The following is a 14,958-nucleotide window of genomic DNA, read 5'->3' as shown; positions in this document are numbered from 1 at the left end:
GTGTGACCCTACTTTTAAAGTCAATGGGACTTTCATTCAAGGTGGAATTGGAGTAGCATACTGGCAGGGAATGTGTGAACATACCCAGAGTATGGTGCCCCTACCAGGTGTCCCCCTCATCACCATCTCTGCATCCCCTTGGTATACCGCTCAATACAATTTCCCAGCTGTGATTTCCACCTCATAAGCACAACGTAAATTCACAACTGTAAGTTCAGGGCACGTGACAAATTTCCGCGCCACTCACAGCCTATATGTGAGGAGAACTGCAGCAAAACCGCGCAAGCGCACTACATCCCGCCGTCGCTCGGCAGATCACGTGACGCCGCTCATCCCGCCGCCACTCGGCAGATCACGTGACGTCGCTCACTGCAATATTCCGGCTCCTCCCCCTCGGTGACCGTCCCCCTTACGCACACGCTGGTCTGTGGTCCCGCCCATTGCCCCCATATGGCTGCGCGCACCGTCTGAACGCGGTCTCCATTCACCGTCTCCTCCAGTAGCAGCGGAGAATGATGGAGGAGGAGGCTGAGCCCAGTGCACACATGGAGCAGGACGGCGTGCATGTCACTGCTGCTGCAGGTGATCCATAGGGTGAACGTGCTACACATACAGTCAGGGCGCAGCATGCTGGGAGTAGTAGTTTTTAATAACATATGGAGGACCGCAAATAATTAACCATTGCTAGAGCTGTTCTATTAGTATGGAGGGGCCTGTGATGGGGATATGTGACCTGTCAGTGCATGGGATAGATGGGGAGGGCTGAGGAGCACAGATACAGGCATTGGATTACATTCAGCACCCCAGGACTGGAGCTCTTCTATACAAGTTGTCTATACACTATAGCAGTGAGAGTTGCAAAACTACAATTCCCAGCATGCCCGGACAGCCGTTGGCTGTCCGAGCATGCTGGGAGTTGTAGTTTTGCAACATCTGCTGGTCCACACTGCACTTTAAAGGGGTACTCCCACTTTTTTTTCTAAATCAACTGGTGCCAGAAAGTTAAATAGGTTTGTAAATTACTTTAAAAAAATTTACATTAAATGAAAAATCTTAAAGGAGTACTCCGGCGCGCACTTTTATCCCGTCCGGGCTGCAAAATAAAAGAAAACACACTTTCTCTTACCTGCCAACGAGCCCCCGGAGCTCTGGTACTCTTGTTCGGTCCCGGGGCTGTATTCTTCTTACTTCCTGTTAGCCCGGCACGTCACACGGAGCTTCAGCCTATCAATGGCCGAGGCGGGACATCGCTGTGGCCGGTGACGTACTGTGCCGGGCTAACAGGAAGTAAGAAGAATACAGCCCGGGGACCGAACACCTGTACCGGAGCTCTGAGGGCTCGTTGGCAGGTAAGAGAAAGTGTGTTTTATTTTATTTTGCAGCCCGGACGGGATAAAAGGAAAAAAGTGTGTGCCGGAGTACTCCTTTAATCCTTCCAGTACTTATCAGCTGTTAAATGCTTCACAGGAAGTTCTCTTCTTTATGAAATTCCTTTGTCTATCACGCCCCCTCCCGTAGGCTCGCATTGAGGGGCGGAGCGTGACGTCACACGCCGTCGCCCCTGTGGTCGCCGGTAATCAGACCTGGAGCAAACGTGCTCCGGGGACTGATTACTAACGGGGTGCCGCGTGCAAGATCACGGGGGTCCCCAGCTGTGAGACTCCCACAATCAGGCATCTTATTCCCTATCCTTTGGATAGGGGATAAGATGTCTAAGCACCGGAGTACCCCTTTAAAGGGGTTATCCAGGAATAGAAAAAACACAGCCACTTTCTTTCAAAAAGAGCTCCCATCTGTCTCCAGGTTGGGGGTGGTTCTGCCGCTCAGTTCCATTGAAGTTAATGGATCCATTTAAAAAAAAACACACCCAACCTGGAGACAGACGTGGAGCTGTTTTTTGAAGGAAAGTAGCTCTGTTTTCCTATTCCTGGATAACCCCTTTAACACGTTCGGTTATTTCTCACTTACAAAGAACCTGCTAGGATCCGAATTCATCTCCAGCAAGGAAAGGCCTTCATATGGAGAGCAGAAGATGCCTGCAAGATCCGGGAGGAGCACGGGGTATTGGGCAACCTGGTGGGGGCACTGGTGAGAAAGCCCCGACAGAACATGCGGCTCGGCCTGCCTGTACAACTAATGCCTGAAGAAGCCCGCCTGCTGGTTGAGATAGGGGCAGCACGACTGGTACATCATCGCCTAGACCAGGAACCCTCACCGCATGCTGGAGTGTCACTGGTGTGTACTGTTATGGCTCACATGTAATTAGCTTATATTGTGTATATGGACAATAGGGACACTCTGACCCAAATAGATCAATCTGTCTGACTCACAAACGTGTGCGATTATTGTCTCGAATAGATGGCAACCAATCATAAAAGCTGAGCTTTGGTTGGTTACGATCTGTCAGACGTATTTTTGTTATCATATTGAAAAATCTGGGACAGGGACTGTACATTGTGTACAGTGTACGTCATTTCTGTAGATTTTTAAAAACCTGCCTGGTTTTGTTACATTAGCCCGTCAGATTGGTGACCTGAAAGGGTCATGCACACAAGCCACCACGCCATTCATTCTCTGTATCTATAGCTTATGCCTCTAGGACCTCACCAATGGTGCATAATGGTGTGGACAAAGATAGATGTAACAGCGTTTGTTCAAAAATAGCTTTTAATTCAGATAAAATGTAATATATATATATATATATATTCGTAGCAAAATATCACATTACACTGGCATTGATCTAATGAAAAACTCACTGGGCCCTAGTGAGGTATCAAAAATTGTGTGAATTAATATTGAATAAGTCCATGAATCTGCAGATAAAAAAAAATATATATATATAAATAAAAATAACAATATAAAAATAACATACACATTTCTACTGAGGAAGGGGTCCGGAGGTCTTTGTTTCCCAGTACCCCGAAACGCGTTTAGAATCTGGCACTGTTCACAGTTATCATCAACGTCCATCTGCAAATACCTCGGCAATAGAGGAGTTAAACCTGTTCTACTCCGCCCTGCCTGGCTGTAACCTTACCTCCATTGCATCTCATAGCCTCACCTTTGCCTCCACGTGGGACGCCAATTCCATTGCTCCCAGAACACCATCACCAGCAGACCCGTTGTCGCACCTGAGCCGAATGACACTCCTGCCGGAGTGCCAGACTAGTGCCGTCGGTGCTAAGCCGACAAGCGAACGAGGTCCCGAGCGCTGCAACTGTCACTTGCTCCCCTGCCATCGGAGCCTACGACACGTAACATCTGCGCCCCCTTGCCAACGGGGCTGCTAAGGGAGATCTACCAATCTGTGCCCCCCCTTCCATCCATTGGGGCACATGAGGATTATGAGGCTGCGATCTATCCATCACAACAGATCAAGCCAGAAGCAGTGGTGAGAGATACTCCGTATTATTCATTCATCAACTCTTTTTTATTAATTTCTTCATTGACTTTATGTTTCAATAATCACACATTTTTTTTGGACTTATTTTTATATTGGTATTTTTATTTTTATTTATATATTTTTTTTATTTTTTTTTATTTATCTGCAGATTCATGGACTTATTCAATATTAATTCACACAATTTTTGATACCTCACTAGGGCCCAGTGAGTTTTTCATTAGATCAATGCCAGTGTAATGTGATATTTTGCTACTATTTTGCTACGATTTTATTTATATATATATATATTACATTTTACATTTTATCTGAATTAAAAGCTATTTTTGAACAAACGCTGTTACATCTATCTTTGTCCACACCATTATGCACCATTGGTGAGGTCCTAGAGGCATAAGCTATAGGTTTTTATTAATTTACACTATTGTTGCCGGTGGGGTCCGGCTTTAGCTTTAACTGCCTCGGTCCTTCTGTTGTGAGCTGCACCTTATTTTTTAGTTTTTTAGTCATTCTCTGTATCTGCCTGAGATCGCCAAGGCTCCCATAGAGAATAATTGAACAAACAAGAAAAAAGAGCAATACGCGCCCCTGGTGAAGTGTGTTTAGAACAGTTGGCAGGAGGTAGGTGAAAACCCACTTACCAGAGGATGTTGCGCTAAGAGCACAACACCTAAGAAGACATCAACATAGCAGTTTGGAGCCTGCAGCCTCAGCTCGTCCGGGTATAGCTTCACTGATCTGGTAAAGGAACAATTCAAGTGTAAAAGTTGAGCTCTCCTGGGCGCTTGTCTCCGGTAAAGCAGTAGGACACGTTTCCAGGTCCAAAATATATTTTATTGCACTAAAAACATGTTTCTAGTCCGAAAAGGACCCTTCCTCAGGTAAGGTGCTTCAAGCACCTTACCTGAGGAAGGGTCCTTTTCCGACCAGAAACATGTTTTTAGTACAATAAAATATATTTTGGACTTGGAAACATGTCCTACTGCTTTACCGGAGACCAGCACCCAGGAGAGCTCAACTTTTACACTTGAATTGTTATAGAGAATAATTGGAGCAGCAGTGCACATGTGCGAGACACTCTCCATTCTAATGGGTGATCGGTCCCCCTGCTGTCAGCTAGTTATCCTCTATCCCAGTGGTCTTTAACCTGCGGACCTCCAGATGTTGCAAAACTTCAACTCCCAGCATGCCCGGACAGCCAATGCTGGGAGTTTTAGTTTTGCAACATCTGGAGGTCCGCAGGTTGAAGGGCACTTCTCTATCCTATGGTTAGGGGATCACTTTTCAAGATAAAAAAAAATCTTTTTAAAGGGGTACTCCGGTGAAAACCTTTTTTCTTTTAAATCAACTGGTGGCAGAAAGTTAAACATATTTGTAAATTACTTCTATTAAAAAATGTTAATCCTTCCTGTACTTATTAGCTGCTGAATACTACAGAGGAAATTATTTTCTTTTTGGAATGCTCTCTGATGACATCACGAGCACAGTTCTCTCTGCTGAGGTTATTATAATAACACTTTATTTATTGTTGTCCTTAGTGGGATTTGAATCCAAGTCCCCAGCACTGCAAGGCAGCAGTGCTAACCACTGAGCCACCATGCTGCGCTTAGCATACATCTGCAGATGTCAGCAGAGAGCACTGTGCTCGTGATTTCATCAGTGTTTCAAAAAGAAAGGAATTTCCTCTGTAGCATTCAGCAGCTAATAAGTACTGAAAGGATTAAGATTTTTTTTAATAGAAGTAATTTACAAATATGTTTAACTTTCTGCCACCAGTGGATTTAAAAGAAAAAAGGTTTTCACCGGAGTACCCCTTTAAGAGGAATTAGCTTTACTTTTTCTATTCATTAAGCCATTATAGTATTTTTTGTAATAATTGATTTACAGTATGGAACAGATATTTCCACGTCTGTAGATGAGAAGGATTCCTATGAACGCTTTCTGCATTATAGCTATGAAGAACAGGGGAAGCTGGCCTTGCAAGAAAAGAGGCGCACATTGGAAGGCTTGTCGGAGCGGATTGCAGAAGGTAGAAGGAAGAGGAAAAGAAAGAATGTTGATCAAGAAGGTACGTGGGGGCAATGGTACAAATGCTTAAAGAGGCACTGTCCTTATGAAAAACTTTTTATGTTTTGGACTACTACTGATAAGATTCCTTTTTTTAAATATACATTTATTTAAATTTTACTAAAAAATAAAAAATGAAAATAGCTATCACTAGGGGTCATCTGTCTTTATGCAGACAGACTACTCTGTATTTTGCAGTGTACTGGATATTGGCCTTATAGTGTGTTGGTATCTAGTATAGGAGATAACCACTATAGCTGTTCCTAAACCTCAACTCCCATGATGGGAGTTGTAGTTTTGCAACAGCTGGGGCTACAATCTTTGTAAAACTCTGTGTTAGAGCTGTGTATTCTCCAGCTGTTCCCCCCCATCTCTTGCAAAACTACAGACAAAGGATGTGTGGGCATGCTGGAAGTTGTAGTTTTGCAACAGCTAAAGGTAACACTGCTCTAATACAGTGCTTTATAAACACTGCTGCTCCAGCTGTTGCAAAACTACAACTCCCAGCATGCTTGAACAGCCAAAGCTTTCTCTGACTCCTGAATTACAAAGAAGATGATCAGAAATTCAGCAGTCTGTGAAAGCTGAATGACAGACACAGTGACAACTATGTGGATTAGCATTCAGCTTTGCTTAAAAAAAAAAAAAAAAAAATGTATGCATAAAAACTATTGTGCAGTGATTTGAAGACTGCCCAGAGAGGAAAGGGTTACAGAGTGCAGTGATTTGCAGATGAGTCATTCACAATGAGGGAGAGAGACGGACACGCCCACTCCAGAAGGCAAGACAACAAAGCAAGTGAGCAAGATATAAATGCTGTTTGTTATATATAGGTCCTAGACACATAAAAATATGTTCAGGATTAGGTACTGAGTAACAATTATTTTTTTTGCACTATGACACTAAAGAAAAACTGTCAGCCAGTTCACCCACCTAAACCCAATACACTAGGTTATAGTGTAGGTGAACAGGAGCCCATGTAGGGGTCACTTACTTTTTTTCCTTTACTGGCCGCCGAGTTATACCCCGGTAAAGTTCTGTTTTTCTCCATGAATTGCGCTTTGAAGGCGGGTCCCCCGATTGCCGTCTGCCTATGGCTCCGGAGTAAAGGTCCTAAGCAGTGTCCAGACGCACAGCTCCACGTCATCAGGACATGAGAGCTGGGTAAAATCTTCAGGCGCATGCTCTCTGCAGACAGAGCGCTGCGCTCACGAGACATGTGACTCCATGTCACTAGTACGTGGAGTTGAAGAAAATTTATATGCTAAGAATGGGGGCAGGCTTAGGACCTTCACTCCGGAGTCATAGACAGACAGCCGGCAGGGGACCCGCCTTCAAAGCGCAAAGTATGGAGAAAAAAATGGAACTTTACCGGGGCTTAACTCGGGAGCTAGTAAAGGAAAAAAGTGACCTCTGTATGGATCTCTGTTCACCCAAACTATAACCCAGGGTATTGGGTTAAGTGTGGGTGAACTGGCTGACAGTTTTCCTTTTAAAATGACTTACCATAATGCCTGTAATGACATCTGTTTTCTTTCCCTGTTGCGTCAGTGGGGCTTAGACCCCAGTGATGCCAGAATCAGGGAATTTTCACACTATAATGTTGAAGTGAAGCTAATATAATGATATGGCTCTGGAGAAATGAAAGTTGACATGTTAAGCTGCATTCACACCTCGTTTTCAGCCTAAAGTTGCTGGATCTGGCTGGGGAGGGGAAAACCGAGCGCTTCCGTACCCTATCCGGACCGGCGCTGAAATCCATATACTTTAATGAGCCGACCGGAGTCACAGTCTGACTCATTTTTGGCTCATTTTTGACCCGTATCCGATTTTGTAACCGGACCTAAAACTGTAGTATATGAATGTTAGGACCAGATTAATGCTATGCACCACGGCCACACTCCAGGGCACATCAGCCAACGTAGGGTATTTACTAGGGATGTCCCGATACCATTTTTTTAAAGACAGAGTAGGAGTACCGATACTTTAATTCTAGTACTCGCCGATACCAAGTAAGGGTGGGTTCACGCTACGTTTTCTCCCATACGGGAGCGCATACGGCAGGGGGGAGCTAAAACCTTGCGCTCCCGTATGCCTTTGTATGCGCTCCCGTATGTCATTCATTTCAATGAGCCGGCCGGAGTGAAACGTTCGGTCCGGTCGGCTCATTTTTGCGCCGTATGCGCTTTTACGATCGGACCTAAAACTGTGGTCAACCACGGTTTGAGGTCCGATCGTAAAAGCGCATACGGCGCAAAAATGAGCCGACCGGACCGAACGTTTCACTCCGGCCGGCTCATTGAAATGAATGACATACGGGAGCGCATACAAAGGTATACGGGAGCGCGAGGCTTTAGCTCCCCCCTGCCGTATGCGCTCCCGTATGGGAGAAAACGTAGTGTGAACCCACCCTTAGAGTACTTATATTTTAAAGGGAATCTGACAGCAGGGTGACCCGGTTTCTGGCTCTGTTTACCGTATGATATATGGGTTCCTTGTTGTGTACAATAGAGGCGGCTGCTGTAGTATGAGCCAAGATTTCTCTCTTCTCCATTGGACAGAACTGGGAATTTGCATTGGTGGTGAGACCGATGACCACATGGTGAGCAGCGGTAGAAACCGGATCACCTGCACTATCTACCTAAAAAATCAAGTTAGTGCAAGTGACTCTGCTGTAAGATTGTCTTTAAAGGGGTAGTCCAGTGGTGAAAAACTTATCCCCTATCCTAAGGATAGGGGATAAGTTTGAGATCGCGGGGGGTCCGACCGCTGGGGCCCCCTGCGATCTCTCTGTACGGGGCCCCGACTCTCCGCCGAGATAGCGGGTGTCGACCCCCGCACGAAGCGGCGGCCGACACGCCCCCTCAATACATCTCTATGGCAGAGCCGGAGATTGCCGAAGGCAGCGCTTCGGCTCTGCCATAGAGTTGTATTGAGGGGGTGTGTCGGCCGCCGCCTCGTGCGGAGGTCGACACGCCCCCTTCCCGCCGGCTGTCGGGGCTCCGTACAGGAGATCGCAGGGGGCCCCAACGGTCGGACCCCCCGCGATCTGCAACTTATCCCCTATCCTTAGGATAGGGGATAAGTTGCTCACCACTGAATCACCACTGGACTACTCCTTTAATAGTAGGTAGTATCCCCCTGCAGACTGCAGCCCCCCTGTAGACCACAGCCCCCCGTTAAACAGTGGGCCCCCCCATTTAGACAGCAGCAGGGCCCCCCGGTAGACATTAGTAGAAGCCCCCCTCCTTGCAGGTAGCTCACCTCCTCTGTCGGGTCCTGTCCTCCGGGCCGCATCATGTCGTCCTATGGAGGATCATGTGACATATACGTCACTATGCTTCCTCCGTGGCGTTACGCCGGGCGCAGGGGAGGAGGCGGAGTGGTGATCCTCCATAGGACGACATGATGCGGCCCGGAGGACGGAAGAACGAGACAGTGGAGCGGCAGCAGGTATCGGGCATGGTATCGGGGACATGTTTAATGTACCATGCAAATAACTGGTATCGGGACATCCCTAGTATTTACCAAATAAGTTACTCACAGGGACTTCAAATACCATATAGTTGTTTGCACTGCATTTCGGCTATGTCGCATCAGAGCCTTTATCAGGCAATGAAGCCTTTGGTGCGACAAAGCCAAAATGCCCTGCTAATAAAGTATAAGATTTTTTTGAAGTCCCTTTGAGGAACTCCTTATATATAACTTACTAATGTGTTATCACAAACTGCACTGGCTGTACTAGCATGCTTTGTAGTTCTTTCCTTGTCAGTGTGGCTTCATCCTCCACTGTCTCAGGAGACTTGGCTAGATCTTGTCTCTAAGCTAAAAAATGAAATGCCAGAGCTGGGACCCTCTCCTGGACATAGAACCTGTGAATATGCCCTAAATGTCCAGATAGGAATACCACTAAGAATGTCTGTACAGAAAGGCATCATGGGCTTCAGGCCGTAGCTTTTTGTATGTGTTTTGATTCGGTATTTGTCATCATGTTTATATTAACAATCATCTTGTTATCGCAGAAGAACCAATGGAGTCATCTTCTCAAGGTCCTATTAAAGAGCTGCTTAACCTAGAAAAGACATTTCACTTCCCAAAGAATGCAACGATGGTGCAGATTCCTACTGCTCAGCTACATACTGATAATGAAGAAATGGTGGATATACAAGAAGCATCATCAGAATGGCCATACACTGGGCAGAAGAAGCATGAAGACCGCTATAAGGTTTTCAGGGATCTGTGGCAGAAAGGCTACTACCTCACGAGTGGTGGCAAATTTGGTGGAGATTTTCTTGCTTATCCAGGTACTGTATTTCTGTGTCTACTTTATTCACACATTGGGGATGATTACCGAAGGCTCTGCTCCTGATCATTAGGTGTGGAAGAGCTTTTAGCCAACCCTTTTGGTTTAAAATAGTTTTTTTACACCACACATGACTTTTTTTTTAGCTGGCATATATTGTGCCGGAAAACACTCTAGCTCAGAGCTGGTATAGAGTCCTGCACGCAGTGTGTAGCGTCGCAACGTCCGATTTATTAAGAGGCTGGAGGCTACTATTGTTGGGTACTAGGTCACCATGTTGACTAAGAAGTATGTGAGAGCACCCAGGTTTTTGTCAGCCCTTTCCAATAAAATCCTGACAGGCTTTCTATTTCACTTAACTCCACCTGTGTTCCTGTGTTGATCTTCTATTCTGCATGCTGTTGAAACTGATTGGCTGCAGGACTCTTAACACTGGAGTGCTATCCATAGACATCTAGGGGGAGATTTATCAAAACCTGTCAAACCTTATCAAAAAAAGTTGCTGGGTTGCCCATAGCAACCAATCAGATCGCTTCTTTCATTTTTAACAAGGCCTCTGCAAAATGAAAGAAGCAATCTGATTGGTTTCTATGGGCAACTCTGCAACTTTTCCTCTGGACAGGTTTTGATAAATCTCCCCCCTAATGTTGAACACTAGAGGTAGAATGGGGGAACAGTGTGAAAGGAGGCAGAGGTGAGTAAAACAGTGATGCATGGACTGTAATGACTGTGACACACGGAGATGAGGGGACAGTAATGACTGTGACACACGGAGGGGAGATGAAGGGAAACTAATGACTAATCATATGTCATGTGACATGCCGCATCCTGGCTCCTTTTTATCTTTTTTTTTTAAGGGCTCCTAGAAAAATCTGCCAAGCCATGTCTGAATTAATTGGCTTATCTCTATTGCCACTGGGACTTAACTAAGAGTTGTGTGTGAAACGCCAGTCTTAATAATTCACCTCCATTGTTTTTATATGCAATTAATATAATTGGACATTTGAGGATGTGTAACAAACTGTTCTTATGAAAGGAGTCTGTGATTGTGGTTTAATCTCCACCAAACCAAGTAACCACTTCGTGTTTTTTTTTTTTTTGTTTAGTGAACAATCCCTTTACCATACAATGGCCTTGTGAATGCCTGTCCATGTAATAGAAAGATGGCCCCGCTTATTAGAGGCACTTTTTGGCTCATAGGATGGAGGTGTTCATAAGCTGCCAAATGTCTGTCAAGAAATTTATGCTGCCCAAAATCCTGACAGGCTTTCTATACACAAATAAGGAAAGATATGTTTAATCAAGCCAAAAAGGGCCTGTGGGAGGATGCATCCCAAACTTTTCACCCAGTGTAAGGGTACGTTCACACGCGCAGATTTACAGCATATTTTACTCTGCAAATTCGCTGGTGATGGCCTGCTCTATGCTGGCTTTACATGCGCCTGCTCTTCGTGGCAATATGCTGCGAGTCGCAGTATACTCTCACATCGCAGGAGCTCTCTGTCTAGCTCAGTGCAGGGAGAGCGGCTGCGATGTACGAGTACGCCACGCACATCGCTGCACACTGTCTGCTGGTACCAGCAGGCACATGTAAAGCCAGCATGGAGCGGGGCCTTCACCAGCAGATCCACAGCTAAATACGCTGCGAAAATCTGTACGTTTGAACATACCCTAAGGGACTGTATTATGATGCAGTCACACACTCCAGATCAGCAACTGTGGATTTTACAAGGTAAGTCTTATGTATTTTTGATTGGCATATCTTTAAAGTGGTTGTCTTGTAAAATCCACAACAACAACAACAACAAATTTTACAACAGTGGATCTGCAATTTCAAATCCTGTGTATGTGTGTATATCCACCCTAAGGTGGTCGTTCACACGAGCAGGTTTTTGTGCAGACTGTCTGCAGCTGATATGCTGCTTATTTTCTGTTGCTTATGTTATCATTGATATACCAGCAAAACAATTAATCAGCTAAAAATCCTCACTAAAATATGCAGCATTATCTGCTTGTGTGAACAAGCCCTTAGGGTAGGGTCATATATAGCGTATGCACAGCGGGAAATCTGCTGGTGCCAGAAAGTTACACAGATTTACAGGCGGCGAAACATCTACTCATAGACAACTATGCATTCCGTGCGGAGTCCACAGAAAGCACAAATAAGTTTATTCTTTGCGGACACAGAAATCAGAGTTTCCGTGCTCTGGCACAAAAAATTCTGCCATGTGCAGTAGAATACTGTTGAATTCAAAGCGCAAGTCACTGGAAGAGGGGGACCTTTGGAGGATCAGGGCTCCGGACTGCAGGTAGGTATAGCAGTCTGAGACCCTGCATCAGTCTCCTGTTCTCCTGCACTATAACCTGGTGTAATGGGTTATAGTGCGGGTGATAGTTTTCCCTTAAATCTATTTTACAATCAGAATATGCATTTGGCTCAGAAATTACTAGAAGTTGTGTATCAAATAGATGCACTCTGTATAAGGCCATACATCTGCTGGTCTCTTCACGATAGACATGACTTATTATTTGGACTGCATGTTTGTATTTCTGAAAGTCATGGCAGTTATTTTTATTTTGCTACAGGAGATCCAATGCGCTTCCATTCACACTACATTGCTATCTGCCTCTCGCCCGATGAGGACATTGCACTAAGTGACATCATCACAGCAGGACGCTTGGGCACAAATGTGAAAAAAACTGTGCTGCTGTGCTCCTCTAACCAAGAGGGACAAGTGACCTACACATCTCTACAGTGGTCGGGGCTGCAGTGAGGTTTTTGCGCTCTACAGTTTTAAAGTAATTACTTGGACTTTTTATCAACTCAAGTTGTCCTAAAGTGAAGGCTTTAAAACAGTGTTTCCCAACCAGGGTGCCTCCAGCTGTTGCAAAACTACAGCCTTTGGCTGTCTGGGCATTCTGGAAGTTGAAGTTTTGCAACAGCTGGAGGCACCCTGGGAAGCACTGCTTTTGAAATAGACCAGTTACATGGATGCTGTTTATGGACAGAAGCCATCATGTGAGGAGCTAGGACAAGAACACCCATGTGTATCAAGGAACTTTTTATATTTCAGCTGAAAAGAAAAAGTGCAATTGTCTGAACAGCGGCATCTCCAACCAACATGTGCTTTCTCACACACAAATTTCTACATAAATGGCCATTATACGCAATTTTAATTTTATAATACAAATTAAAACCTATATAGGACCTGACATTTTAAGATGGCAAATCCTGTAATCTTGACTACTTTTTCAATGCTGCAGTGTTTACATGTATTAAAATATGGCTCCAACTACCATCAAAATCCGACATTTTACCTGCTGTTAAAGTGAACCTGTGACAGTGAGCACTCTGTGGACATTCTATTAGGGCGCATTCATAATATGTATTTTCCGAGTGGAATTCACACAGAATATACCGCGCAGCAGCCTCACACTGATGTTAATGGAATTCTGCTGCACCATTCACACTAGGAATTTCTGCAGTGGGAATTCCAGACAATAGATTCCACCCAAAAAATAAACCTGTTTGTTTCTGCTGAATTTGCATTGTCATCTAGTGACATGGTGCACATCTGAACGGTCCTAGTGCTGGTTTGTTTTGCAGTACCCGCTTCAGATGAAATCTCTGCCTGGAATTTCTCAGGGTTGAAGTTTCGTAGTGTGAATAAGCCCTTATAGATTATGAGCTGAGCCAATTGGTAACATACAGGATGATTGATGAAGCCCGTAGGCCTGATTTTTAGGCATAGAGGAGCCTCCCTGTGTAATTTATTCCAATAGATTCCTGTGAGCTGGCATATAGTATGAAAATGTACTCCAGCTCTGAACTGGTGTAGATTTCAGTGTCCACCCTGCAGGACAGGCACAATGATGTCTGATTCAGCCTCTTGCTAAATCGGCTGAATGTTACTTGGACTTTTACAAAGACTTTCATGTAAAACACCAGACTTAGTAAGTCACCCCCATAGTTTTTTGGGATAACGTTCCAATGAGCTGTTCTGCTTGCAGACTGACATCTCTGTATGCACACACTTAATAATCTACATCCATGTGTTATACAAAAGACGCACTTTGATGATACTTCTAAGAAAAGAAACTTATGCCACAAGCTTTCCAACCTTAGGGTGCATTCACACCACGTTTTGTACATACGGGTGCCGGATCCAGCAGGGGGAGGGGCAAACCAGGCGCTCCCGTATCCCGGCCGGATCAGCCCGTGACTCCATTTACTTTAACCCCTTAATGGAGGAGCCCATTTTCACCTCTAGGACGAAGGCCTTTTTTGCAAATCTGACCATTGTCACTTTAAACATTAATAACTCTGGAATGCTTTTACTTATCATTCTGATTCTGAGATATTTTCGTGACAATCTACTTTAACATAGTGGTAACATTTTCTTGGTGAAAATCACCCATTTTTCTAACTTTGAAGCTCTCTGCTTGTAAGGAAAATGGATATTCAAAATATATTTTTTTTGGATTAACATATACAATATGTCTACTTTATGTTTGCATCATCAAATTGAGTTTTTACTTTTGGAAGACACCAGAGGGCTTCAAAGTTCAGCAGCAATTTTCCACAAAATTTTCAAACTCACTTTTTCAGGGACCAGGTCACGTTTGAAGTGGATTTGAAGGGTCTTCATTAGAGAGGAGCGAACTTACAGTAAATTCGATTCGTCACGAACTTGATGACTTCGATTTGGCAGTTGATGACTTATCCTGCATAAATTAGTTCAGCTTTCAGGTGCTCCGGTGGGCTGGAAAAGGTGGATACCGTCCTAGGAGACTTTCCTAGGACTGTATCCACCTTTTCCAGCCCACCGGAGCACCTGAAGGCTGAACTAATTTACGCAGGATAAGTCATCAACTGCCGAGCCGAGAAGTTTGTGACGAATCAAATTTACTGTAAGTTCGCTCATCTCTAGTTACATTCACACTGGAAAATTTGCCGCAGCTCAAACTTGAAGCGGGGACTGTAATCTGCCGCCAGTGTGAATGTAGCCTGTACATTCACATTGGAGGAGGGTCAAAACTACAACTCCCAGCATGCACTGACAGACCATGCATGCTGGGAGTTGTAGTTTTGCAAGTACAACTCCCAGCATGCCAAGACAGCCTTATGCTGGGAGTTGTAGTTTTGCAAGATTTAGAGGGGTTCAGGTTGTAAATCACTGTCCAGTCT

The 14,958-nt window shown here is 44.7% G+C and overlaps 1 protein-coding gene across 3 annotated transcripts; it reads left to right on the top strand.

The window, feature by feature from the left end:
• The first annotated feature begins 359 nt into the window (after window positions 1-359).
• Window positions 360-14,474, top strand: TSEN34 (tRNA splicing endonuclease subunit 34). 3 transcript variants are annotated; one of them, XR_008848203.1, is made up of 6 exons: window positions 362-582; window positions 1,973-2,235; window positions 5,288-5,468; window positions 9,490-9,771; window positions 12,357-12,609; window positions 12,714-14,474. XR_008848203.1 is itself a non-coding variant. In XM_056542080.1 (5 exons), the coding sequence occupies exons 1-5, from the start codon at window positions 513-515 to the stop codon at window positions 12,542-12,544; spliced, it is 942 nt and encodes a 313-aa protein (XP_056398055.1). In that variant the 5' UTR covers window positions 360-512; the 3' UTR covers window positions 12,545-14,474. The 3 variants fall into 3 exon arrangements, 2 of the variants coding, with proteins under 2 accessions (XP_056398055.1, XP_056398054.1); XM_056542080.1 differs by having other exon boundaries at window positions 360-582; window positions 1,973-2,258; window positions 5,353-5,468; window positions 12,357-14,474; XM_056542079.1 differs by having other exon boundaries at window positions 12,357-14,474.
• The last annotated feature ends 484 nt before the right edge of the window (window positions 14,475-14,958 follow it).

This window comes from Hyla sarda, chromosome 10 (genome assembly GCF_029499605.1).
Source record: "Hyla sarda isolate aHylSar1 chromosome 10, aHylSar1.hap1, whole genome shotgun sequence".
Classification (NCBI taxonomy): domain Eukaryota; kingdom Metazoa; phylum Chordata; class Amphibia; order Anura; family Hylidae; genus Hyla; species Hyla sarda.
Note: the sequence above shows the minus strand (reverse complement) of the source record. Positions and strands in the feature narration are given on the sequence as shown.

Excerpts from the sequence above, each read along its gene's own strand:
- TSEN34 (XM_056542079.1), top strand. The coding sequence starts at position 513 with ATGATGGAGGAGGAGGCTGAGCCCAGTGCACACATGGAGCAGGACGGC. Across the intron at positions 2,236-5,287 it reads CGCATGCTGGAGTGTCACTG|TATGGAACAGATATTTCCAC; the intron begins GTGTGTACTGTT and ends ATTGATTTACAG. Across the intron at positions 9,772-12,356 it reads AGATTTTCTTGCTTATCCAG|GAGATCCAATGCGCTTCCAT; the intron begins GTACTGTATTTC and ends ATTTTGCTACAG.